This window comes from Phaseolus vulgaris, chromosome 2 (assembly GCF_051622355.1).
Source record: "Phaseolus vulgaris cultivar YP4 chromosome 2, ASM5162235v1, whole genome shotgun sequence".
Lineage (NCBI taxonomy): Eukaryota > Viridiplantae > Streptophyta > Magnoliopsida > Fabales > Fabaceae > Phaseolus > Phaseolus vulgaris.
In genome coordinates this window covers 2633436-2659381 of record NC_143499.1, presented here as the reverse complement: position 1 = coordinate 2659381, position 25946 = coordinate 2633436, and the positions used below count along the sequence as shown (strand labels likewise).

The following is a 25946-nucleotide window of genomic DNA, read 5'->3' as shown; positions in this document are numbered from 1 at the left end:
CTCTTTTTTGTTTTTTGTTTAATCTTTAAGATGTAATACATATTAAGAAATATGAAAAACTATTGTAAAAAATATTGGTGTTAGTAAGTCAAGTGGTAGTTAAAGGCCATAGCCATAACAATGAAGGCTGCATTATTTCCAAGTCAATTCAATTTAGTACATCTATTCTGATCCAAAGATAACAAGAGACAAAGCAATCCAGAAGTCAACAAAACAAACACTGGTAAGAAAAAAGGGATAACGTGTTTATATGTGTTTCGTGAATTAATTTGGTTTTAAACTATCTTAGTTTTAGCAAAAATTAAATTCAAAATGCATCTTCATATTGTAATTAGCTTGTAATTTGATAGCAACCTTTAGCATAAATTTATGGAATAAAAGAATTAGGCATATAAAGTTTTTAAAAAACAAACTCAAGATATGAAGGCAAATCCAATCATGCATATAACTGCATAAGAGAAGTCAAGTTTCAATTCGTTACAGATTCTATTATCATATATTACTGGAAATTCATAAAACCATATAATGCATAAAGAAAGAAAAAAAACTGAAGATTCAATGTATTAGTTTCAAGTATCAGAACTTAAGTTGATTACGCTAACAGGGGAAAAATGAGTTTGCAAATACAAGTTACAGAATATGGCACAAAAATAAATTATTCGAACGATCAATATCAATAAATTATCATGATCAAAACATACGCACAATTACTCGCACAGGACAGGACGATTATGTGGAACTGATGCTTATAAGGTGTATATGCTATTCTGAAGGTTGATCATATAAGACAATTCATCTTTTAATAAACTTTATGTTAATATTCAAATCGCTTCACTCGAGTCTAGGGGATAAATGTATTACTGAATTATCGAGAATGTCGAATAGTCAAGAAGACTGAATAACTTTCCTAATCTGAGTGCAACCCATAAACCTATAATTAACTGTAATTAAGTTATACTTAATAATAAATCATGATTAAGGCGTAGTTGGAGCCTCTTTTGGACTCACATACAAGTCCACTGAAGTTCATCCATAAACTATAAATATTAGAGAGAATCCAACACACTAGAGATTATGAATAATATTATTTACTTAAGTAATGATAAAAAAAATTAAAATTATGAAATTAATACATACGTTCTTAGAAAAGAGAGATGAATGAATAATGGACAAAACTTTTATTTGGGAAAACTCATAAATGCATTTTCACACTGTTATACTTTATATCGATAGCAAAAAAATATGTAAAAAAATCATACTAACTACAATTAAAACACACTAAAGTTTTCTACATTATTTCAACATCAATAATAATGAAATACTATCAACAACTTTAATATCACTCTTACTATCAAAATAGCCCATGCATAAAAAAAAATGAACAAAATTGACAATAAACAATAATTTAATTTTATCAGAAAAAAAATTCAATACTTATTTCCCAAATTCAAAAAAGTAAAAATTAATATTCTATTCTAAAAATGAATAAAAAAAATGCAACTACTAAAAGTACTATAAAAAATAGTTTTACTCTTCTAATTTTTTTTTTCTTTTCTCATGCATTAAACTACAAAATGAAATTAAGCGATTCTAGTGTACTTTACTTGAAAAAATGTAATCTATAATAAACAGGCCAAAGTAAAATTTCCCTTTTCAAGCGTTAGGTTAAATTTGTTGATTTTTAACCATTGAAAGCGTGTAGCAAGTCAAAAACAGAAGCTTCTAATTTTATTTTTCTAGAAGACAGGTTTTCTTTTCATTTTTAAAGTTGACACAAAAATCATTTATTCAATTACGTGTGCAGCAGAAGGCCAGATAATTCAATTTTAAACGTCTTTATTAAATAAAATGGAAGAGCAGGAGAATATTTACATTGTAATTTTTATGGAATATTAAAATATAAAAGAATAATTATGATAATTAAAAAACTAAACATTAAATGTTGCACTTCTATTATCATGTCCGAGAGACCGTAACCATATGATTATTATTAAATGGTTCCGGTCAATTACAACTACATTTTTTTTCGTTTCATTTATTTCGATTTTTTCATTATGTTTGGTCAAGACAAACCAAATTTATTATATCATAATTATGAAAAAAAAAATTGGTATCATGTGTTTGTGTCATTTTGGTGTTATGAAGCATTATTTGCCAAAATTGACTTTGAAGCCACTCAATAATTCTTTCAATCTTATCAACATTTTATGAGATGGAGAAAGTGGAGGACAATATCCTTTAGCAATGGTGACCCTTTTTGGCATAATTCTTAGCTACTAAAACAAAACTGAGATTTCTTATGATTGTGGATATTGCAATTTATTTTTTGAATCTATAATTTCTAATGGTGTTTTTATTTCTATAATAATGTGCGTTTATGAAGAACGAAAATTTGATATTAATTCACTAATAAAAAAAATAAAAATAAACTAAGGAATATTAAGAATTAAGGTATTTTTTACCTTCTACGATCATTATAGAGGAAGAAAATAAATAGTTAGAATGAAGAGACTTTTTTAAATTATTCCTACAATTACTGGTGAGTAAACATGTATAAGTATAATATTAATTTATTAAGATTGTAATTTTTTTTTATCTCCATGGATCTAAAATTCATTTTGGTGATCATTATTCAGGGCAGTTTCTTCCCGCACCCCCACAAGGTTCTGCAAAGACAAAAGTGTCCCTATGCATTCCAGATTCAAAAATCCATAATTGAAAAAAATCATTCCGGATCCACCAATTCGTAACAGAAATTAGACTTTCAGATTCAATAATCTTAAAATCAATAATTAATACAAACTTTGCTTCTGGAATACCCTCTCATCCAGAATGCAACATGTTTCACTTCCGGATTAATAAATCCGTAACACACTCCCAGATCCCGAAATTGTGGGGGTTAGTTTCGGAATTTACAAAATTATGGGGTGCAGAAAGAAAAATATAGGGGTGCAGGAAGAAACTGCCATTATTCAGTAGTAGTTAGGTGCTATATTGGGCCATTGTAAAGGATTTCAGTGGGCTTTTGTTCTCACCTGGACTAGTCCAATAGTCCAACAAAATTTTCGAATGCACTGGTACAATTTTAAATTATATATTTTGAAATATACTTTTTCATGTACATCCCATAATATATTTTTGGATGTGAAAATATATTTCAGAATATATTGAAAAACTATACAATCTAAAATGTATAAATATATTTTGAAATATAAAGGTATTACACAATCTTTCATTCATTCATTCTATTGTATAATCAGTTATATAAAAAATAAATAAAAAAATATGCACGATTTATGGAATACCCTGTTCTCTGATTATCATTTAAATCTCTCTTTCCTAAAAAAAATATTTAAATAAATATTGTAAATATCTTTCTTAATATTATAAATATTTCTCAATCTTCTTTATCCAAAATCAATTTCAATAAATTAAAATCTCAAATACTCAGTAGTTTTAGTATCTCCCATTATTTATAACAAAATGATTTTATCATTATTTTTTTATTTGTTTCCTCTAATCAATATTATAAATATGAAGATACTACAAAATTTAAAATTAACATATTTAAGTATCAAAACACATATTCACACATAACTATATAAAGTGATTGGAGTAAAAAAACGGAAGAGGAGAGCAAGCCAAATATTACAATTTTATTTTTATTATTATTATATATTATGTATTTATATTTATTTAAATAAAATATAGATATACGTGTATTTGAATCTTTTAATATTCAATTCCGGATATATTTAAATAAAATATAGATATATTTAATTAATAATATATATATATATATATATATAACCTAAATATTAAATTATTTTTTAAAGGGAAGATCAAATAAAAATAAAAATTGATATTTGGGAATTTTTTTAGGTATTATTTAAAAGAAATAAAATTATTGTTAACGAATATCTTCATTAATTAAATTATAACAATAATCAAATGATATAAAATATATCATTCATAATTATTTTAATTTTTTAATTTTTATTTATTATTTATTATTTATATATTTTTATAAGATTAAAAGAAATAGATTGCTAAGTATTATGATTTATTTTATTTTTATAAGAACAATAAAAAATTGAATTACAATGTGAAATAAATAAAAAGTAACAAAAGTAGAAGAAGAAAACCGTTAAAAAACTAGTTTTTTACATTAAAAAAAAGATGGAATATATAATTTGGCAAGGATATTTTTGTCATCTCACTCCTCACGTTGGGTGCAGTTTTAAAAACATGGGTGCGGAATGTAGTGTCCATAAATAGACGTACAAAACATATGCTTTGCTTAAACCCTAGAAAGAGTTTCTGATTCGATTAAAGAGATTTTCTCGAAAGAGCATCAATGTCGAACAGAGAAGACTACGATTCCGACGCCCCTGAGGAATTCACAACAGAACAGGTCTCTGATTTCTTCTTTTTTGTGTCGATTAATCGAATCAATTTTATATCCTGATGGGGGACAAGATTCTTAACACAAGCATGAACATCGCAGGGTCTACAACAAGACGAAGAGATTCAAAGGGTTCAAAGAGAAAATAAATCCAGGTATTGCTTTACTCTGTGTTAAGGTTCTGTTTATTAATCTAATTTGTCTAGAGTAAAACTGGAAAAATAAGTTTTTTTTTTTAATAAAAAACTGATCTTGTGCATCTTCCGTAATATTATTGAAACATGGTTCAGCACGGTTGAATATAAACTGGCCAATATAGATAGATTCTGGGATAGGGGTGGTTGGGGAAGGATGGAGTAGGACGAAGAATGTTACGGAGATTCACTAACTCTTTGATTGCGAGACACTATTTTGCAAGCTTCTCATTCTGATGTTCAGTGTTATTCATTGTTTAACAATTAGGTTGTTCATTGTTTTACAATTAGGTTGTTCATTGTTTAACAATTAGGTTGTTCATTGTTTAACATTTAGGTTATTCATTGTTTAACAATTAGGTTGTTCATTGTTTAACAATTAGGTTGTTCATTGTTTAACAATTAGGTGCGAAATTGGTTTGAAAAAAATATTAAAGAAATCAGAACACACTTGGGTCTGTTCAGCGTATATAGAGAAGGGCTATTCAGCTCTACATTTGTGAAATGTGAGATTCTGCAAATTCATGTAAAGATATGACATTATCATTGTTTGTTAAATTATGGATATATGATTAACATTTACTGGTTAAGATTTAATTGTATGCTCGAAAGCTTTGTTGAAGTCACTTGTAGGATATATTCTTGGTCTTCTTTAGAACCATCAAATTCATTGAGTGCCTGATTAAATGATTTTTTGTCCTTGACTGGTAGGGTTGTACGCGAAGCAAAAGAGCGTAGGAGGAAATGGTCCCAAAACATAACTCCTCGACCATCGAAAGCTGGTAAAAAAGCTCAAAATGTAATTGATTCTGAACCTCAGCAAAAACCGAACACAGCTGATGGATTTCTCCCCGAGGACATTGTCCAAATGCTTGCTGCTCGTGAGAAGTATGTAAATCTGTAATTCTTTCTCTGGTGCGAAATATGCATTTTATTGGAACAAATCTCTAAGAGGCTATAATTCATTTGCAGTCATGTTTCATTTTCTGACACTAAGGAGGAGAAAGATGAAACAAAGTCTACCACTTTAAGGAGGAGAAAATCAAGGAAATTAGGGTTAGAGATTTCATTCTTTTCAATTGCATTCATTTCTATTACTTTGCATTCATGTCGCATTTTGTCTTGTATTTATTGTGTACCTACTGTGATTTGCAGTTTGGAACCTGTTATTCTGAGCAAAATAGGTCCTCCTCAATGCTCAAACAGTGCCTTGGAATTCTTGAAGGAAAGGAAAATGTCAGTTCCAAGATCTTCATCAGTTTTGAACAATTCCAACCGAGCACTCCGTCTTCTCTCTAGTTCAGGGGTGATTGGCAGGAAATGAGAATGTTCATTACTTAGTCTACATTTTTTTGCCAGTGAGATTATTGTTGCAATATTTATTTTTAAGCTGTCATGATTGGTGCTGCTGTTGGCCCCACTCTAATGAATTGTAATCTATAGATATTCTAATGTTCTTTGGTATTAGAAGGGAAATACAAAAAAAAATTAGGAAGGATAAAATGAGAATGAAATTGAGTAAAAAATTGTTTCATTGGGGACAAAAATAAAAAAAAATGGAGGGTGTCTCTTTTCTGTTCGCGTAGATGAATAGGAGAGAGAGAGGGGTAGAAAGAAAGAATATACGAAACGTATTGTTGTATTAATTAAAATTATTTTTTAATTAATAATAGAATTGAAACTCTCCTTTCCTCTGTAATTTGCTACTAATCAATGTTTTTAATTCTTAATGTTTTAATTTTTTTAGAGGTTTTTATTTATTTGGTTTCATGTCAATTGGAGAGAAAAGGGGAGGGATTATTTCTCAATTGTGAATCAAACAGAAAGAAATTATTTATTTATCCTCATAAGAAGTGCTGGAAACAAATAGTAGATTTGTCCTTTTTTCTTTTCTTTTTCTTTTGTTTTAGATGTGGGAATAACACCGAGGGCTTGTTTGATTTCCTAATCACCCAGGGTATTAAAATTGTTTTCTTAAATATTTCTGTACTTAATAATTAATTTCTTATAAAAAAACCCATTAAATATTAAATATGGTTTTCAAATTAAATGTTTAGAAACTTAAAAATAGAAGCAGTTTATCATCTTCAATTCCTTTTATGCTTATCACCCTTTCCAATTCGGACTTTGTCCAATTCGTACTTTTGTCCTGCACTATTTGTAATCTCTAATAATTTATGTTATAGAATTTAAAATGGTTGAAATATCTGTCTCAATGGACAGCAAGAGTGAAAAAAGTCACATATAAAGGTAGGTGTTTTGAGCTGCATGAGATTTGATATATATTGATTATGGCTCGACCTACAAATTAAATCTTATTAGTAATTTGAGCATGATTATACAATATCGGAATATCTTAGTTGTGATGGGTTGCATATATTTCAAGGAGCAGAGAAAATATCAAATTGTTCTAGCCAAATATGCTCTTGAGCTGAGGCTGTGTTGCCCTTGGAGCTGCCCAGAAGACCCTCAAAAGCGCCTTTGACTCTGTTCAGGGACTTACGGTGTCGAATGCGATGAAGAACTTCTTGTTTGTTAAGGGTTTGTGATGATGTTTTGGAGGACTTCAACTGGAGCTGGCTTGAGACTCCGTGAACTGGATAAGAGTCCTTCTCTTGCAGGTGTCTTCTGCTAGACTTGTCAGCCTCTGATTCGGGTCTGGAAATCTCGAACTCCATTTTGATTTTGGTTCTGGCTTTGGTTTTTGTTTGAGTAGAATGCTGCTTAACCCAGGACATGAGTGTTGAAATGGTGGAAGAAGTTGAAATATATAAAGGAGAAATCAACACTAGTAAGCCTGTTGTTTTCCTCAAACAAGGGATGCGGACGTAAGTATCCCAAGAGACAAAAACTGCGTCTTAACTGATAAAAGGGTTTTGATACATTCACCGCATTTTCATGAAACCACCAAAGATATTCTGCTGCTGTATTCTGTCATGTCAAACAATAGATATAAAAGTCACATAAGTTTTAAGAGTGTTTCTCAGGTTGTGCAACTTTTTTTATGATTATTTCAATTTAAACTCATTTTTATTTATTTTAACTCAATGTATTCAATTATATAATTAAAATTACGTTTTCAGTTTATTACATAGTGTGAGAACAGTTCTGCAGTAATTCTTATTATAGTTTTAACTCTCATCAATATATTGTACCACTTTGTCACTTTGTTGTAATATCTACTGCATTTACCAATTTGTGGGTAAATTCACTGTCTTTATTTTTAAGATGAAGGTGTGATGGTCATATAGAAATTGTAATCTTTCTCAGATCAAATTTTGACACTCAGAACCTTCCCTCTAAAAAAAATTAAGAAAACCGAGAGAAGGATTTGGAAGTAGAGTGCAGGAGCTGTAATTATTGAAGATGTGGTTGATAGTGATCTCCTTTGAGAGAAAGGTTTTTGCAGAGAAACAATGGGCTATGTTAGCAGTTTTCCCTTTTCAAGTAAACTAATGGCTCTGTCTTTATTTATGTCAGTTCTCACAACTCACCTCACATAAACAAAAGTTTAAGATTTTAATGATAATTATTAGGGTTAATCTTTTCAAGTTTTGCAGATCAAAATCGATGTAGTTTCCTCAAGCATGTTTGTGAGGTATACAATTTTTAAATATCAAATATTGTCTGATATTATATTTTAATTGAAATTTATAGATAAATAATATATTTAACCCGTAAAATATAGACAAACACTTCTATTGAGAGTAATACGACAAGTCCGAGAGTTAGGACAAAACATTTGTCTTTTAAAATTTCAGTGTTATGTCTCAGTTTAATTATTTAGTTTACTGATAAAATATAATTAATTTTTTTTCTTTATTTATTTATATTTTATTAACAATTTCATACATTTCTTTGAAAATATCACTTGTATATCACATGAAAACGCACATATTTAAGACTTATTATATTATTATTAAGATAAAGTTGTGAAGCGGATGTTTATTTGATAGTTGTCATAGAAAACTTTAATTAATTTTTTTAAAAAACAAAATTACAGCAACCTTTTAATATTAAAATATTGAATTGATATATTTAATTAAAATAAAAATTATAAAAAAGAGCATACACTCTTTCTTTGTCTCTTCTTGTAAACTGTCTTCGGTTGATGTGGGTCACACTGTCAATGGATATTTTTAACAATGATTGTAGGGCATTTTGTCCAATATACATTTTATTATTGACTAAATTGTTTCAAACACCATAAAATTATAATTGAGAGAGAGATTCCTATATAAAGGGTGGTCCTAGAAAAAAAATAAATTTTCTATAAATTTCAACCATTGAGAAATATATATGTTCAAAAAAGTGCTTTAACAAAATATATATTTTTAATTAAAATGATGATGTAGATTGAAAAAACATGGAATAAGAACAGCTATCAACTTCTATGTAATTTGGGTTATTTTAGGGTGAGTTTTGGAGAAAATATGAAAACAAGATAAAATCTCGAGAAAAAAATACTAGTTATTATTAACATTTCCATTCGTTCTTCAAAGTTTTAAACTAAAATAAGATAATAAAAAAAAATCTATCTCTTCCATCTTCTTGAATTGAATACATATTCTGACATTTTTTTTAATTATTTAAAGAATAAGCTTAATTAAATTTAAAATTTATTATAATTTCAAGTGTTCTTAATTTATTTTTGTTACAAAATTTATTATATTAAATATTTAAGTTTTTTATATTTTCAACAACATTTTTATATTTAATTTTCATTAATTAAATCAATATAATTTATATCTTACATTATATCCATTACTGTGTCAACATACAAATAACATAATCATATTTTAAGTTTTCTATAAATTTAGATATTCTCAATTGAATTTTTATTATTAGTTTTGACAAACTTTGATTTTTATCCATCGTTTGTCGGTTGGATTAGTACAATTCTCCGTTCAACTATACTTTCTATCAAAATAAATGGTAGTTTGGTGAATTTTTTTTCTTGCAGTAGAGGTATCAGATAAGGTAATCATTTGTCTCCTTTACTTTTTGTCTTGCAGAAGAATTCTTAGTAGAAGTATCTCTAAGCTTGTGAATGATAAAATTTTATATATGACTAGTCTTCATGGTTATCTCAGTCCCTCTCATATTTTTATATGGTGATGACATATTTGTTTTATGTGTGGGATATTAAGTCTATTAGAAATTTGAGTATTTTTCTTAAAACATATGGTGATTTTTCTAGTTAATATGTTAATAACTCTAAAAGTAGTTTTTTCACCATAGATAATTTTGCAAGATTTGTCACCAAAATTCAACGTATTATTTTTTGTAGTCATGATTGTTTACCTTTCCATTATTTGAGAGTGTCTATCTTTGTTGGTGCTTTAAAGTGTCGATTTCTTCAACCTTTTCCTAATAACGTCAAAATGAAGTTAGCATCTTGAAAAGGTAAATCTCTTAGTATGATGAGTCAAATTCAATTGGTCAATACGTTGATTACTGGATTTCTAGCTTATAACTTTAATATGTATAAATGACCTATTTCACTTCTTAACCAAGTTGAGAAGTGGTGTTGAAATTTTATTTGGACTGGTGATATTATGAATAAATGCATAGTCATCGTGAATTGGAATACGATTTGTTCTCCTATTGAGAATGGAGGTTTGAAGATTATTAATCTTTGTCATGAAAATAATGCATATCTTCTTAAGCTTGCTCTGAACTTTGCTTATAGCAACAAACTTTGGTCTTTTCTTAGGGTTCTTAAATAAAAATACGAGTTCGAATGATTTATAGATCCTCATCTATTTGGCTTAGAATTAAGTAATTTTATTGTACTATACTTGATTATACTTTTTGGATTGTTCTTTTATTAATTTCTAGAATGATAAATGATGTTATACTACTTCTTTAGCAAATATTGCAGTATTATTTGATGGTGCTAGCATTTTGGATATAGTCTCTTAATTTTAGACAAGTTGTGATTGGAATATTTCCTTATCTTTACAGCAAATACCTCATTTTTTTAATCATATCATGGTTAGGGAGGATCAGGATATTCCTAAGTCGATTCTAGATGAGTCTGGTCATTTCACTCTTAAATCGGCTATGAATTTTTTCTTGGAACCAGGAGTTCTTGTGGTTGGAGTAAATTCATTTCGACTTCATCTATTCCGCCTTCCAAAACTCTAGTACTCTGGAAAAAAATTTATGGGCGACTTCCTACATATCAACATATTCATAATAAAGGTTTGCATATATGTTCTACGTGTACGCTCTGTGAAAAGCATGAGAAATCTATTTGAAATTTATTTTTTGAATGTTCTAATGCTTTGCATATTTGGAGTTGAGTTCGACAAATTTTTCTTACTTCTCATTTCTCTAATAAGGATTATCTTCTTTCTTTTGTTAAGAGTGATGGTAGTCACTTGGTTAAATTGATTAAGCTTGTTGTGATAACCTTTTTTATTTGGATGATATGACGTATGAAGAATTATGCTAGATTTCAGGATAAGATTGAGGTTTCTAGGGCTATTTTGATAATTAAAGATTTAACTTGTCTAGTGGAAAATTCGTGTAAAGTTTCAATGAAGAATGATATGTTAGATTTCAACGTGATTAAGTTTTTTGCTATTAATACTCATAGTGGTAAAGTGCTTTGTCCTCTTCTTGTTAGATGAGAGTTTCCTTCGCCAGACTGGGTTAAAATTAACACTACTGTTAAGGGTATCTTGGTTTTGCTACTTATGGAGATATTTTTCGTGGGAGTATGAAAGAGTTTATTGATGCTTTCTCTGCGTTTCTTGAAGTTCAAACTGATATGATTGTTGAGTTTTATGGAGTTATACATGCTATGGAGGAAATTCAAAAGATGAGGCTTACTAATGTCTGACTTGAATGTAATTCTGCCTTGGTTTGTGTTGTCTTTACTGCTAGGACTAATGTTTCGTGGATGCTTCATATTCGATGAAATATTTATCTTAATTATTGTGGGAAAATCAGGTTTAGGGTTACTCATATTTTTCGTGAAGGGAATGTTTCTGCTGATAAGTTGGTTATTTTAAGATTTATTCATAGAGAATAATTTCATTGGTATAATAGACTTCCATCTAGTCTATTCTTCGATTTTTTTATGAATATGTATAGTTTACTTTTGTATCGTTTTTGTTAACATATGAGTTTTGGTCTAGTCCCCCATATTTTTGTATTTTCTTTCTTTTTTATTTTTTTTAATAATAATATTTTTTCATATGATAGTAGATGATTGTTGTTATTTGAAGTGTTAGACTAAGTGAGATGTTAAGTTGCATAGTAATTCTTAACATGAAAGCTTTTATAAAAAAATAAATTAAGTTTTTATTAAAAGCTATTTTCAATTAAATGTTTAAAATCTATATTTTTCAATTAAATCTATATTACAAAAATTAATTTTATTAAACGTTTAAAAAATTTATGTATTTCAATTGAGTTCCTAACATTAACTCGAGTGATATCATCATTTGATTTTTAATTACTTTTAACAAATTACATGGTTTTATACATGGTTAATTTAATTTTTGTTTTACTGTTTAATTTAAAAAAAAATAATGTTATATTTTATAAAGATAAATAGGATTTTAGAGATTTTTTTTATTGTTATCAAAGTCTGTGGTAGTACACTTAAGAGAGAGAAAAATCAGACAGTCACATCATTTATTCACTTGGTAGCAACATCAAACAATAAAAAAAAACAAAAAAATTGGATATTCAACAGAACAAAACTATTTAATACGAATTCAATTTAAAACATTTTAGTATATTTTTTTTTCACCTAAAGACACATAAATAATGATGATGCAATTCAAGATATGGATTATTTTATACCAAAATAAAATTAAACAAGACAAATAAAATAAAAAACCTAAATTGAGAACACCTAAGTCTAACAGGATTAATACTTAATTATGTTGTACTTGTTTTATAAAATATTATACCCCTATTGTATTTCATCACCATCATTTGTGATCATAAATTAAAAATAAATTCCTACAAGTATTAATCAAGTGCTTACTTAACTAACTATATCTAGTGTATAAGAGTTGAATGTTTGCACAATTTCACGCTAATCTTGTGCAGCTCTTTGTCACAAACTTTCTTGTTTTGACAAACTTTGAGAAAGTACACAAGATTTCTAGGGAAAAAAAAAACCAATTGTAGTCTTTTTTTGGGAGTGGTTGAAACTACAATTTTAGTTTGTTGACTAAATCAAACTCCTTTTAAAAGGTTGAATAATTTCCTTCACTGGTTCAACATATCCAAGATTTGTAATTCCTCATATTAGCAATGTAAGTTAATCACAACACATGCTCCTTGGTTACCTAATCTTGAAACCTTTTTCCTAATTAAAGGTGAAGATGAGTTTGTCATGGAAGTTAACCCACGTAGTCATAGTTCTATACACAAAAAAACGTGCCACAACATAATTAGACAACAACATCAGATACACAAGTTACCAACAACCACTTCATCCGAACAAAAGTTCTTTGTCAACTTCAATACCAAACCTCCCAATGTTTATTCAATGATTTTGGGCGGTTTGGCACCTCAAGTGCTGATTAACATTAACGTTTATTCATTAATTCACCAAGATCCCAATACCAAACATTAACAGCAAAAATCCTCAATGTTACATTCTCTTGCATGGGAACAAGGACGGAATAAACAAGAATGACAGGGTCATCGTTGAAGGGGCATGCATTGTTAGAGGAAGGAAGTTCACATGGAAAAAGGTTTGGGAAGCCAAAGAAAGATGAATTCGATGGTTATAACTCTGATAATCATCCAAGAAAAAATAGCCCTGTGACGTTGGCAGCACCTCATTTGGATCCTCAAATGGTAGTAGATAGTACTTCTTACGATCCTTCCCTTTCTCCCTTGTCCAAATCCCCATGGTCCTCTCACATGAACGAAGATGCTCTAATTTCCAACGACAACGAAGCTCTAATAGGATCCCTGGTCCGAGAAGAGGGTCACATTTACTCCCTCGCTGCAACCAAGGACCTGTTATACACAGGTTCAGATAGCAAAAATATTCGGGTGTGGAAGAACCAAAAGGAGTTCACGGGGTTCAAATCCAACAGTGGCTTGGTGAAAGCGATCGTGATTGCGGGAGAAAAAATCCTCACAGGACACCAAGATGGAAGGATAAGAGTGTGGAAAGTTTCAGGAAAAAACGACCAACAACACAAGCGTGTGGCAACATTGCCAACGTTAAGAAACTACATCAAATGTTCGGTGAAACCAAGTAATTACGTGGAAGTGAAACGACACCGCAACGTGTTGTGGATCAAGCACTACGACGCCATTTCATGCCTGGGCATAACGGAGGATCATTCTTATATATACTCCGCCTCGTGGGATAAAACTTTCAAAGTATGGCGAACGTCGAATTTTAAGTGTTTGGAGTCTGTGACAGCACATGATGATGCTGTTAATGCACTTGTTGTCGGGTTGGAGAACTTGGTTTTCACGGGCTCAGCAGATGGCACGGTTAAGATTTGGCAACGCGATGTACAAGGGAAAGGGACAAAACATTTGTTCTCGCACACGTTGTTGAAGAAAGAGTGTGCGGTGACGGCGTTGGCCATGAGCGTTGATGGGAGTTTTTTATATGCCGGGTCTTCCGATGGGTTGGTAAATTACTGGGCGAAAGAGACAAATTTGGAGCACAGGGGTGTATTGAAGGGACACAAGTTGGCGGTTTTGTGTTTGGCTGCAGCAGGAAATTTGGTATTCAGTGGCTCTGCCGACATGTCCATATGTGTATGGAAGAGGTCTCTGAGTGAGGAGCACACATGCGTTCATGTTTTGTCCGGCCACGCTGGCCCAGTTAAGTGTTTGGCGGCGGAGCGGGATCCCGACGCCATGTGTAACGAACGACGGTGGATTTTGTACAGTGGTAGTTTGGATAAGTCCGTTAAGATGTGGAAGGTTTCCGAACATGCAACTCCACAAAACAATCACCAGCCACCAAAACTTAGCGTTGATCACTTCCCGAGAATCTCATCATTCAAGAGATCAAACTCCAAGAGATTGATCTAGTTACATATCCTATCATATGTATAATAGATTGGTTAATTAGTTAGCATGTATGAACAAATTTGCTGATATCTTCTCTTCTCGCATCTGTTTATATGCTTTCCACAACCTAATTTAGTGTTTATGCACCAATTCATGCATTAACTATACTTTTATATATAGATTAAAACATAATTAATGCATATAGAAATATGTTTTTATGAACATTAATAATAAAGTAATTTAAAATTGCAAGAGTATTTATTGTAAATATGAAATATTGGCTAATTATGTATTAAGTTGGAAGAGTAGTTGGAAGAGTAAAAAGGAAGATGAGATTGGATAGGATGGGAAATGGCAACAATAAAAGGACAAAGCTGAGACCCCACGTGGCCCTCCCAATAGCAAAAGGGAAGAAAGATTCCCCGAATTAACGTCCCGTTTTTGTTTTCCTTTCCTTTTCACTCCTTGGCTTCTCCAATCACACACCCACCTTCTTCTATTATTATATTCTAATAATAATAATATCATTCTTATTCTCTTTCTCTCTTCCTCACCTAAAATTACCTTTTGCTTTCTTCACACTCATACACACACATACACACATTCATTCCTTCCTTCCCTAATCTAATCACTCAGCACTGCATTATTCTTATTATTCTCTCAATCATTATTTACCGATACTTCTGTTTCCTTTCATGCCTTTCTTATGTTCGGATTCTCATTAGATTAGGGTTTCCCCGCATCACCATTTCCCACCATGTCGCCGGCCGCGCCAGAAGCTGCCGACTACTCATTCGCCGTTGAGTACGATGGCCCGCCTCTAACCTACGACCTTCCACGGGCGGTGCCGATCACTGTCGACAGTATTCCGGTCGCTGCCGTCGTTTCCCAGGTTCCTCTCTCCGACGCTCTCTCATTGCCGGTTGTGCAGCCGCTTTTGCCGCCGCCGCCGCAGCAGCAGCACCCTCTCCGAACACTTGGCTCCGAACCTAGGGTTTCCAAGTTAGCGTCGGAGACGACGGTCTCTCCCACTTCTGTGATCGCATTCGAACACCGAGCTTTGCAGAGCAACACCGGGGAGCTTTCTGGCGAGCTGAGTAGCTCCGGCGCGTTTGAGTTCTCCACCGGGAACGACGGCTCCGGTGATTTGTCCGATTTGGGTGAAAGTTCGAGAGTGCTGGAGGAAACTAGAAGCTCCAGTACCGCTGAGTTTTGGGACAAGTCAGGGAGAAGTTCTGGTGTGCTGAGGGCTTTGGATGGGAAAGAGAGTTTGGATTTCAACGAGTTGAATCAGCAAGATTGGGCATCCACGGAGTCAGTGTTGAGTTTGGAGTATCCGTCAACTCGGGTTTCTTCTCTGAAGGCCGAGGATATCGATTCTAAGCGCCTCCCGGTTGTTAAGTTCGATGTGGACTCCGACGATGATGCCTTGGATGAGGAGTTTGATGTGGAGGACACTGTGTGTAAACCTGTTAAAAGGGCACCTCTCTCGAAGGGGAAGAAGGGGTCTTGTTATAGGTGCTTCAGGGGGAATAGGTTTACTGAGAAAGAAGTTTGCCTTGTTTGCGATGCGAAATACTGTGGTAATTGTGTGCTCAGAGCCATGGGGTCTATGCCCGAGGGGAGGAAATGTGTGACTTGCATTGGATTCCCGATTGATGAGACCAAACGAGGGAGTCTGGGGAAGTGCTCTCGGATGCTCAAGCGTTTGCTGAACGAATTAGAGGTTCGGCAGATAATGAAAGCGGAGAGGTTTTGTGAAGCAAATCAGCTTCCACCTGAGTATGTTTGTGTCAATGGCCAGCCACTTTCTTATGAGGAACTGGTTACGTTGCAGAACTGCCAGAACCCTCCGAAGAAGCTGAAGCCGGGAAACTATTGGTATGATAAAGTATCTGGTCTTTGGGGGAAGGTATTTATTATTTATTATCTATTTGATTTTCTACGTGCATTTGTGATTTATACAGATTTCTGGTTTTTGAGTGTCATCTAGGATGCTGACTGGTTTATGATTTCACAGGAGGGACAGAAGCCTTCCAGAATTATAAGTCCACATCTTAACGTTGGAGGCCCCATCCAACCGGATGCTAGTAATGGAAACACTCAGGTTTTCATCAATGGTCGGGAAATAACAAAAGTGGAGCTTCGAATGTTGCAGGTCGTAGATTTATACCGAAAGGCTCAATCTTAAGAATCGTACCTTGTTTATTCTTAAACAAAATCGTTGAAAGGATTCTGTTTTGGTTGTGCAGTTGGCAGGAGTTCAGTGTGCGGGCAACCCACATTTTTGGGTCAATGAGGATGGTTCCTACCAAGAAGAGGGGCAGAGGAATACTAGAGGTTATATATGGGGAAAGGTAACCTCTAATACTTTTTTGGGGTGGAGGAGGTATTTTTTCTTATGTTCTTCCTGCCAAACGTTATTTACTATGCACTTCTTTATTTCTGCTTGTTAGGCTGGAACGAAGCTTGTATGTGCTTTCCTGTCTTTGCCTGTTCCTTCTAAATCTTCTAATTCTTTGGGAGAACAACCCTCCAGTCTAGCTAGCAGAACAATTCCTGACTACCTGGAGCATGGGGTGGTTCAGAAGCTTCTCTTAGTTGGTTGTAGTGGATCTGGAACGAGCACTATTTTTAAGCAGGTGACATTTTACTTCATAATTGAGTCTGTGAATAAAGGCATGTTTTAATATTTTCTTTGAATTGAATTGATAGTTACATTAAATTGGACAAAATATGGTCTGTAGGCACCTGCTACGGAAATAAACATTAGTACTAACCTTCATTCACTTAACAAAATGCAAGAAAAGAAACTTCCTTGTATTTCCTTATATATTGTGTGCAGTAGTAATGTCAATTCTGCAAATGTTGTGATAAATTTTAATTGGATGCACAATTATGTTACTCTCTTTTGTGTCATCTGGCATTTCCTTGTTCAGAAAGGCCTATTTTTGGTTGTAATTGACAACTGACTTCGTAGTTGGATGTAGTACTTAAGGAATTGTTTAAATAAGACTTTGACCAGCCCCTCCTCTATGTAAAATTAAAGTCACCAATAGAGAGGCTGGAAACAGTCAATGTATTGACAGAATTGCAAATATCTGTGGCAGGCAAAAATTCTTTACAAAAGTGTCCCATTCTCAGAAGATGAGCATGAAAATATAAAGTTGACCATTCAGAGCAATGTTTATGCGTACCTTGGCATACTGCTTGAGGGACGGGAGCGTTTTGAAGATGAATGTTTGGGGGATTTGAAAAAAAGGCAGTCATCTGTACTTGACAGCACAGGTAGGATGCATTTACCATCTCCCTTTTTCTAAAAAATATGTACCATTGATGTTTGATTTGTTATCCTGGCTATCTTTCTTTTAAAGCACCTACTGTGCCCCATTTAGTTGTCATGAGTTGGTTCAAAATGGCTTGCAGCATACTTGTGTTTGTTTGAGGTGTTTACAATTATATTTATATGTCCTTCTGCTCATTTATACTTGAAGATTGAGTGTTACAATTATGGTTTTCTACAGGAAAGAGTCCAAAACATGATGATAAGACTGTATATTCCATTGGCCCAAGATTAAAAGCGTTCTCTGACTGGTTACTGAAAACTATGGTATCTGGCAAACTTGATGCTATCTTTCCAGCTGCTACTCGTGAGTATGCACCATTGATTGAGGAATTATGGAATGATGCTGCCATTAAGGCCACATATGAAAGAAGAAGCGAATTGGAAATGCTGCCTAGTGTTGCTAGTTATTTCTTAGAGCGGGTAAGATAATTCTTTAATTGTATTATTTAGCATTTATGCTGTTGTCAAATTAATTGTGTAAAACCCTTGTATGGGTAACCCATTAATTGTTGTTAAACGTAGGCAGTGGAGTTCTTTATGGAATAGCCACTTTTCATTTTTATAAGGGATTTTTATCTATAGTCAATTTCTTCGGCAAATATGGGGAAAACAATGGATGGGTAATTATAATTATTGTACACGGGGTTTGATTAGTTTTAACGAGAGTAGTAGGTGTTTGACTGTTGGGTGAAGTTTGGTTGTAAAGGATAATTTCTCAGGGAGTTAGCAACACAATGGATATTGGACAGAAGCATTAAACTTGCATAGTAACAAATAAATTTCAGTCTACCAAATTCAGCAGTAGTGAGAACAAGTTAAAAAACTGCTTCTCAGCTGTTAAGCATTATTAGAATGCATGGTCAATATTATTTTATTGTTGCTCCATCTTACTTCCTTGTGTTCTTATGAGTTTCCATCTCTATATTTCATCTCAGAAAAAAAAAATGGTTGGGTTAGTATCTTGACAAGTTCTGTTCATGGACACTGTTGTCTCTGACTATGACAAGTTGTTTTGTTTCAGGCTGTTAAAATATTAAGGACGGACTATGAACCCTCAGATATAGACATCCTTTATGCCGAGGGAGTTACTTCATCTAATGGGGTGGCCTGTGCGGAGTTTTCATTTCCCCAATCAGATTCCGAGGAAACCGTTGACACTGCTGACCTCCATGATTCTTTTGTTAGGTATGTGAAAATGTTTGAGCCTGTTGTTATGCACCCAAAATGTGTTTTGGCTCTGATTAAACCAAATTGATGTTATAATTATTTTCTCTAGGAAAATAATAGCATCAGTGAACATACCAAAATAAACAAGAAAATAATAACATTAGTGAAAAATACCTAAATAAGCAAAATACAGGATAAGTGGTAGAATTTTTTTGGTAAGGAGCCTATGGCGTTGATGAAATATATTTTCACTGATGTTTATGAAACACACTGGAGGTTTTTGCCATCACTGTGGATATGAATATGAAGTGCTCCCACTTCTTAGTTTTAGTGTTTCTATTTTTTATATTTTTGATCAATCTGTATATTAGATGGATAGAAGTGCCGATACTACTGTAATGGCTATTGTGGAGATTTTATAGTCAGGTTTAGTTTGTTAAAAGCGAACTCTGTTTCTTATGAGAAGATGAGTTACCATTTTGTATATTTGTTTCAAATGGGCGGAATATGGCTGTTCCCTCATGCATATCTATTTATGCCAGAAATATCATATGATGATGCTGATTTTCGTATTTGTGAATTTGAATCACAAGGATATTTATTATGTGTTCCCTACATGGGCCTTTATTTGGTGTTTCTGATTCAATACTTTTTTGGTGGTTAACAGATATCAACTAATTAGAGTGCATGCAAGGGGGCTAGGAGAAAATTGCAAGTGGCTAGAGATGTTTGAGGATGTTGAAATGGTTATCTTCTGTGTTGCCTTGAGTGACTACGATCAGTTTTCTTTACATGGGAACGGTTGTCCCTCTAACAAGATGATATTGAGCAGGAAGTTTTTTGAAACCATTGTCACTCATCCAACCTTTGAGCAAATGGACTTCTTATTGATATTAAACAAATTTGATCTGTTTGAGGAGAAAATTGAACAAGTTCCTTTGACCAAGTGTGAATGGTTCTCTGATTTTCATCCAATAATCAGTCGCAATCGTCCCAACAGCAATAGCAACAGCATTAATAATAATCCCTCCCTTGGTCAGCTGGCTTCCCATTACATAGCGGTTAAGTTTAAAAGGCTTTATTCATCTCTTACCGGACGAAAGTTGTATGTGTCCCTGGTGAAGGGGTTGGAGCCTGGTAGTGTTGATGCGTCGCTTAAATACGCTAAGGAGATTTTGAAGTGGAACGACGAGAGACCAAACTTTAGCTTGAGTGAGTACTCGATGTATAGCACTGAGGCGAGCTCATTCTCTCATTGATTGCTAATTCAGGCCGGAGTTGTTAGTCATGTTTGTGTATGCCTTGACATCTGTTCGTGTACATATTACTAACTAGGAGTAAAATGGATCGTTTCTTGTACTATCTATCTCCACTTGTAGGATTCAGTAGATGTTAGACACATGTAGGTAAGGTTTCCAGCAATTAGAGAGTATGCTGGTGAGTCAGTCAGCACATACCACAGATCAATGTGTAATGTTCAAATTCATTTTTTATTTTTCATATGGTTAGGTAACATCTTCATGATAGAAGTTGTATATCACATTTTGTCAGTCTGTCAACTTATGTTTGAGTTGTAAACCTGATTGTGTGCAATACATGTACTATGGCGATAATTCATCCAAGCCTAAGATTTTAACTGGGCTTTATGGCGTTATCCTGTTTGTGAATGGCATAAAAAAGACATCATATTTGTGAAGGATTTACATTACTTTTCGTTTATTTTTTAAAAAGTTCAGAATTATCAAGAGTACTACAAATTGCACCAGCTTTTATAACAGAGTGCAACTTCATTAAACATGCCATTGTTATTAAAAGATGGAAAGCCTCGATTTCAGAACCTAGAGGCTCCCTGTACATCTAGCATAATATAATCTAGTGCTCATAAAGTTTGCTTTCTAGACGTGGAGTTAAGAGAACTTCGAGCGGAGTTGCTTTTAAATTTGTGAGTCCAAAGCTCTCTGTCATGTCAACAACTTGATTTGAAGGACAAGCAACCGTGAAGGAGTGTAAGAGTCTAGACAAGGTCAAGTGCACCACACGCAGAGCTAGTGAGGCCCCAGGGCATGCTCGCCTTCCAGAACTAAAAGGGACGAGCTCATAGTTTTGACCCTTTACATCAACATCTTTGTGGCTTGTCAAGAACCTTTCAGGTTTGAAATCATGAGGGTCACTCCAAACACGACCATCCCGATGGATCTTCCAAGCATTCACCATTAATTGTGTGCCTGCAGGAATGTGATAGCCGCATGAAAAGGTGCAGTCTTCCATGGCTGCTCGAAGGGTGATAATGGGACTTGGTGGATACAGTCGCAGAGTTTCCTTCACAACGGCTTGGAGGTACACTAGCTGATCTATGTCAGATTCTTCAACTTTCCTGTCCTTTCCAATAAGAGTATCCAGTTCATGTTGGGTTCGTTTAAGTTCCGTTGGATGGTTGAGCAGCAGAGATAGCGCCCATGTTAGCGTGACCATAGTGGGGTCAGTTCCTGCTAAAACCAAATTCTGCAAAAGATATACAAGACCATGATGTAATTCAAAGTTGGATGTCAGTCAAAAAGGTGATGTGCACCAAAAGCTGAGATTTTCTTGTGAACAGAAGAAGGGTGTTATACTGAATCAGATTGTAAGACAACGTAAAATTTGGAGAAGTGGAATTTGGTTACGTGCGTTAATAGCTTTTGATATTTGCAAGACAGAAGGATGTTAAAAGAGGAGAGATTTTCTTCTAAGGAAGTGGACCCTACTGGACTTGCAAAACTAGTAGCTTTTGACATGTTATTTGGTCTAAATGAAAAGACTTGAATAGACGAGCCGAAATATTAATAGTTTTTTTTGTCTTACGAAATAATTAGAAGCAAGGTGGAACAATAAATTAAAGATAGGGAAATTTGACACAAGTCACGGTGATAGTGGTAATGGTTTTCGTCAACCCAAAATTGTACTCTTCTAGCATTTTTCGAATCACTGTTCAAACGATATTACATGTCAATCTTTTCCAAATTTATGTCTTGTACTCTTGTGTTTCTTTTGGAATAATTCCTTTTGAATTTATTACTTGTTAAGGCAGAGATAATTTGAATACTGATCTATAAAAGTGGTTCTCCAGATACGGTATAATTTATCTCTTTTCTTTTACCACCAAGGCTCCTTCCTGATTAGCGAGTCCTAAATTACATGGTTTATATATATCACGAAGTCCTAAATTTCTTTTGGACTCCAATATGTTTATGAGATAACATGCAGGAGTTTATAGTAGTAAGAAGCAACCGTGAAAACAAGATAGCTAAACATTTACGTACCAGGCAAGTGGCCTTGATGATGGTATCTGAATCATAACCAGAAATCTCTGTACCCTGTAGAACATTGAGCAAGACATCCATGAAATCATCCCGTTCTTCCTTTCCATTCACACTCAAAGCTCTTTTCCTTTTGTGTTCCTCTAGCCAACCTTCAACTAGAGTGTCCAATTCACTTGCAGTTCTCTTCATATCCTTTTCATATCCATTGATATCTAGCCACCCCAGAAATGGAAATGCATCAGACAACACAAACGCCCCAAACAAACATACCCAGTCTCTCATAGCTCTCCTGTACCTTCTTGCTTCACCATCAGCATAACCATCGCCATCCCCATAATACGGCTTCCCTCCCACCATTCTGATAGCAATATTATGTGTCAAATCTCCAAACCACTGTTTCATATCTACCAAAACTTCTCCCTCTAAACACCCTTCTTTTGACCATAACTTGTAGAGCCCCCTTATTGCAGCATCTATCTCAAACGTTCTTGTGTTTTTGAGGGGATCAAGCCGGTTGTTAGACAGAAGCTCAATGGTTGCTAACTTCCGTACTTGACGCCAGTAAGGACCAGAAGGAGTGAAGCCAAACATGGCATAGTTGTAGCCCATTAGCTTTGAGGCTGCAACACAGGGCCTGGTGGAGAAAACTTTGTCATGCACAGTAAAACACTCCTTGGCCATCTCCCAGCTACTCAACACCAGCACTTTGTATGAACCAAGTTTTATTGTGAAAATTGGTCCATGTTTCTCAGCCATGACCCCAAGTGTTTTGTGCGTAAGTTGATGACTCCCGAAGAGGTGCAAATGGCCAATAATAGGCCATGCACCAGCTGCTTGAGGTGCACCACAGATCTTTGTATTGCCACCAAGTGTTTTCTTAAGTTGATAAAACAAAGTGCACACTAACAGGGCAAGAATGCCTGAAAAAAGAGTTTTAAGAAGAAAAGCATCCATGACCCTACTCTCTTGAATACCAAATTAAGCTAAAGAATTTATAAACAAAATATATGTCACTTATGTAGTTGCTTAGCCTTGCATCAACCATCTATATATAGTGTAGGAGTGTCACTTCATGTTGCCTCTTTTCAATTTTTTCACCATTACCAGTGCCGTTAAGGCCTCAACTAATAAATTCTCCCTCCACCTTCTTACTTTCTCTTTTACCTTTATTAATTATTAAAAGTCACTTTTAACATTTATTTCATTTTATAAATAATCATATATCAACCATAACTTATAAATATCTTTTTATCTTTCTTCCTTGCAGTCCTTACATTCTTATCTCATCACTTTGAGAAAATAATTTCATCTTTTAATTATATATGTGAGAGAGTTGAAAAGAAGATTAATTATATTTGACATAATTTTTTTGGAGTTTCACAATTCATTTTTTGCACATTCATTATTTTTTTTCCGAGTTTTGTGATTTAAAAAAAATAAAAAAATACACAATTACGATTAGTAGAAACACCATCAAAATTGTTTCAATCACCAACGTTTATCATCAACCACTACAAACAACCATCACCACCACTTGAAAATGAAAAATAATGCATGAGACTCTCCACCGTACTTTATAAAGATGCATGAAAAGGTATGGAGGTCATCGAGAATTTTCCTCCCTAAACACCCTTATTATATATTAAACACTTTAATCACTAATTAATTCTTTTTTATTTCTTTTTCTATTATTCTATCATATTATTTATTGCATATACTTTTGTTTTATTATTGGTTTCATTCATCTAATGCGATAGTTAATCTTCTTGAGAGTTTCATAGCTACCAAATAGAAAGACATCTACCAAATGAGAGTTTCATTCATCTGTAGCTGTGATCAAATTGCAGGGACGTAGGTGCTACACGTTGAAGATTTAGAGCTCTCAGTTAACTCAGTGGTTGATGCTATTATTGATAAGACTTGATGGCATCTGGGGGTTCAAGGTTGCTGGAGCAGGCTTACGCACATTAGGTGAGGCAACAAATGAAGTTAGGCTTATAATAGGGGTTACCGTAACAGACTGGAGCAGATGTGTGGAGGCAGAGTACAACATATAGGGAAGTAAAAACTGGCCTAGTGTATGTTTTGGATTGAACCAAAGAGAGCAAGGCCACGTCTTGCAGCTAGTATGGGGTGGTTGGTGCATAAGCTAGTATTATAATATGCACTCTGGTGTTGGTTACACATCAGCCAGAAGATTTCTCTCAGTATTAATTTATGCTTTGGTTTTTAAATTGCTTCTGCAGGTTGAACTTTTTTGCTCTTATGGCTTAAAGTCATAATGTTTGGGTCTCAAGCATAGAAGGGTTTAATAGTGTTTTTTTTTAAAAGGATTAGGATATCCTTTTTTAAAAAGATATCCTTAAGTATCCCGTTTTATTTAATTTATTGGCTGATAAAAAAAAAACATCTAACTTTTATTTGGGAATATTAGGTATACTCAATTTTTTTTGAAGTGGAAGAAACAATTTCACAACAGTATTAATAATTATTTGACAATCCTATTATAATAATATAAAATTATGATTAATCATAACAAAAATATTTTTTTATATGACTTTTGCATTTTATTTTTTATTTAGAATATTTATTTTATATAAATATATGTTTTCTTAGAACTTTTATTTCATTCCAAAACAATTTAAAATTCATTTTAGTTTTAATTTTTTCTATTCTTTTTCTTCCCTTCTATTTCCTTTCCTTTTCCTTTTTTACTTTCTTTTATTTCACTTTTATTTTTCAAACCAAATAGACTCAAAATGTCAATTAGCACCTAGGTGTCCATGATTTTCCCAAGTACTCTAAGATTTATATAGAAATTATTAAATAAAAATTAATTTTAAAGATCAAAATAATTAATTACTATTTGACTAAATTAGAAATCATTTTATAAACTTAAAAAATTATTAGTATATAAAGTAGTTTATATTATTAATAAAATTTAAAAAATAATTTTTAAATTGGTACTGAGGTTTTAATTAGTTTATATTCTAAATTAGTCTCTATTAGTTTTTACAGACTAATTTAGAATCTAAAATGTTAATAGCTAAAACCTTAGTAGATAATATAGATATCAATTTAAAAATCATTTTATAAATTTTATCAATAATAAAAATCACTTAGATATCAATATTTTTGTAGTCTTTAGACTAATATCTAATTTAGATAATATAGTGACTAGTTATTTTTTGTCACTAAATTTGATTGTTATTTAATGATTTTCTTGTAGTGAAGTATGAGTTAAAAAATATATTTATTATTGATGATTGATTTAAATTTAACTTGGTTAAATATGTTTTTTCATCTGTGTGCTACAACACAAAATTATTTTTTATCTTTAATCTAAACTTTAGACCTACTAAGTATTTGTAGTAAGAAAACTACTAAAATGAGTGTTTTTTGTTTAATGTAACAAACCAATTTTCAACATAAAAAAAACAAATTAATATAAAATATTTTAACATTCTAGTTTACATTGAAAATACAATTGTCACCACGTAAAAAAAAAAAATCAACAA

General features: G+C 32.8%; 5 protein-coding genes across 5 annotated transcripts; 3 read left to right on the top strand and 2 right to left on the bottom strand.

The window, feature by feature from the left end:
* Nucleotides 1–4276: 4276 nt before the first annotated feature.
* LOC137810156 (UDP-N-acetylmuramoyl-L-alanyl-D-glutamate-2, 6-diaminopimelate ligase) lies at nt 4277–6167 on the top strand. The gene is made up of 5 exons (XM_068611303.2): nt 4277–4414; nt 4508–4560; nt 5311–5487; nt 5572–5655; nt 5755–6167. The coding sequence occupies exons 1-5, from the start codon at nt 4358–4360 to the stop codon at nt 5921–5923; spliced, it is 540 nt and encodes a 179-aa protein (XP_068467404.1). The 5' UTR covers nt 4277–4357; the 3' UTR covers nt 5924–6167.
* Nucleotides 6168–6485: 318 nt separating this feature from the next.
* LOC150028934 (uncharacterized) lies at nt 6486–7449 on the bottom strand. The gene has a single exon (XM_090298072.1). It carries the CDS (start codon nt 7335–7337, stop codon nt 6981–6983), a length of 357 nt encoding a protein of 118 aa, XP_090154198.1. The 5' UTR covers nt 7338–7449; the 3' UTR covers nt 6486–6980.
* Nucleotides 7450–13255: 5806 nt separating this feature from the next.
* On the top strand, nt 13256–20751 carry LOC137810152 (extra-large guanine nucleotide-binding protein 1). Its single transcript, XM_068611300.2, has 8 exons — nt 13256–16528; nt 16637–16774; nt 16869–16973; nt 17073–17258; nt 17727–17904; nt 18141–18382; nt 18984–19147; nt 19797–20751. The coding sequence occupies exons 1-8, from the start codon at nt 15374–15376 to the stop codon at nt 20386–20388; spliced, it is 2760 nt and encodes a 919-aa protein (XP_068467401.1). The 5' UTR covers nt 13256–15373; the 3' UTR covers nt 20389–20751.
* LOC137810155 (protein JINGUBANG) lies at nt 13264–14705 on the top strand. The gene has a single exon (XM_068611302.2). It carries the CDS (start codon nt 13264–13266, stop codon nt 14635–14637), a length of 1374 nt encoding a protein of 457 aa, XP_068467403.1. The 3' UTR covers nt 14638–14705.
* Nucleotides 20752–20877: 126 nt separating the features above from the next.
* LOC137810153 (cytochrome P450 CYP82D47) lies at nt 20878–23461 on the bottom strand. The gene is made up of 2 exons (XM_068611301.2): nt 22429–23461; nt 20878–21631 (listed from the first exon to the last, which is right to left on the bottom strand). Exons 1-2 carry the CDS (start codon nt 23380–23382, stop codon nt 21002–21004), a joined length of 1584 nt encoding a protein of 527 aa, XP_068467402.1. The 5' UTR covers nt 23383–23461; the 3' UTR covers nt 20878–21001.
* Between the last annotated feature and the right edge of the window lie 2485 nt (nt 23462–25946).

What these genes read in the sequence shown, in the direction of transcription:
- LOC137810153 (XM_068611301.2), bottom strand. Translation starts at nt 23,382, where the DNA reads ATGGATGCTTTTCTTCTTAAAACTCTTTTTTCAGGCATTCTTGCCCTG. An exon ending in TCATCAAGGCCACTTGCCTG is followed by an intron (nt 21,632 to 22,428) that starts GTACGTAAATGT and finishes TATCTTTTGCAG; the next exon opens with AATTTGGTTTTAGCAGGAAC.
- LOC137810156 (XM_068611303.2), top strand. Translation starts at nt 4,358, where the DNA reads ATGTCGAACAGAGAAGACTACGATTCCGACGCCCCTGAGGAATTCACA. An exon ending in CAAAGAGAAAATAAATCCAG is followed by an intron (nt 4,561 to 5,310) that starts GTATTGCTTTAC and finishes CTTGACTGGTAG; the next exon opens with GGTTGTACGCGAAGCAAAAG. An exon ending in ATGCTTGCTGCTCGTGAGAA is followed by an intron (nt 5,488 to 5,571) that starts GTATGTAAATCT and finishes ATTCATTTGCAG; the next exon opens with TCATGTTTCATTTTCTGACA.
- LOC137810152 (XM_068611300.2), top strand. Translation starts at nt 15,374, where the DNA reads ATGTCGCCGGCCGCGCCAGAAGCTGCCGACTACTCATTCGCCGTTGAG. An exon ending in TATCTGGTCTTTGGGGGAAG is followed by an intron (nt 16,529 to 16,636) that starts GTATTTATTATT and finishes ATGATTTCACAG; the next exon opens with GAGGGACAGAAGCCTTCCAG. An exon ending in ATCTGTACTTGACAGCACAG is followed by an intron (nt 17,905 to 18,140) that starts GTAGGATGCATT and finishes GGTTTTCTACAG; the next exon opens with GAAAGAGTCCAAAACATGAT.
- LOC137810155 (XM_068611302.2), top strand. Translation starts at nt 13,264, where the DNA reads ATGACAGGGTCATCGTTGAAGGGGCATGCATTGTTAGAGGAAGGAAGT.
- LOC150028934 (XM_090298072.1), bottom strand. Translation starts at nt 7,337, where the DNA reads ATGTCCTGGGTTAAGCAGCATTCTACTCAAACAAAAACCAAAGCCAGA.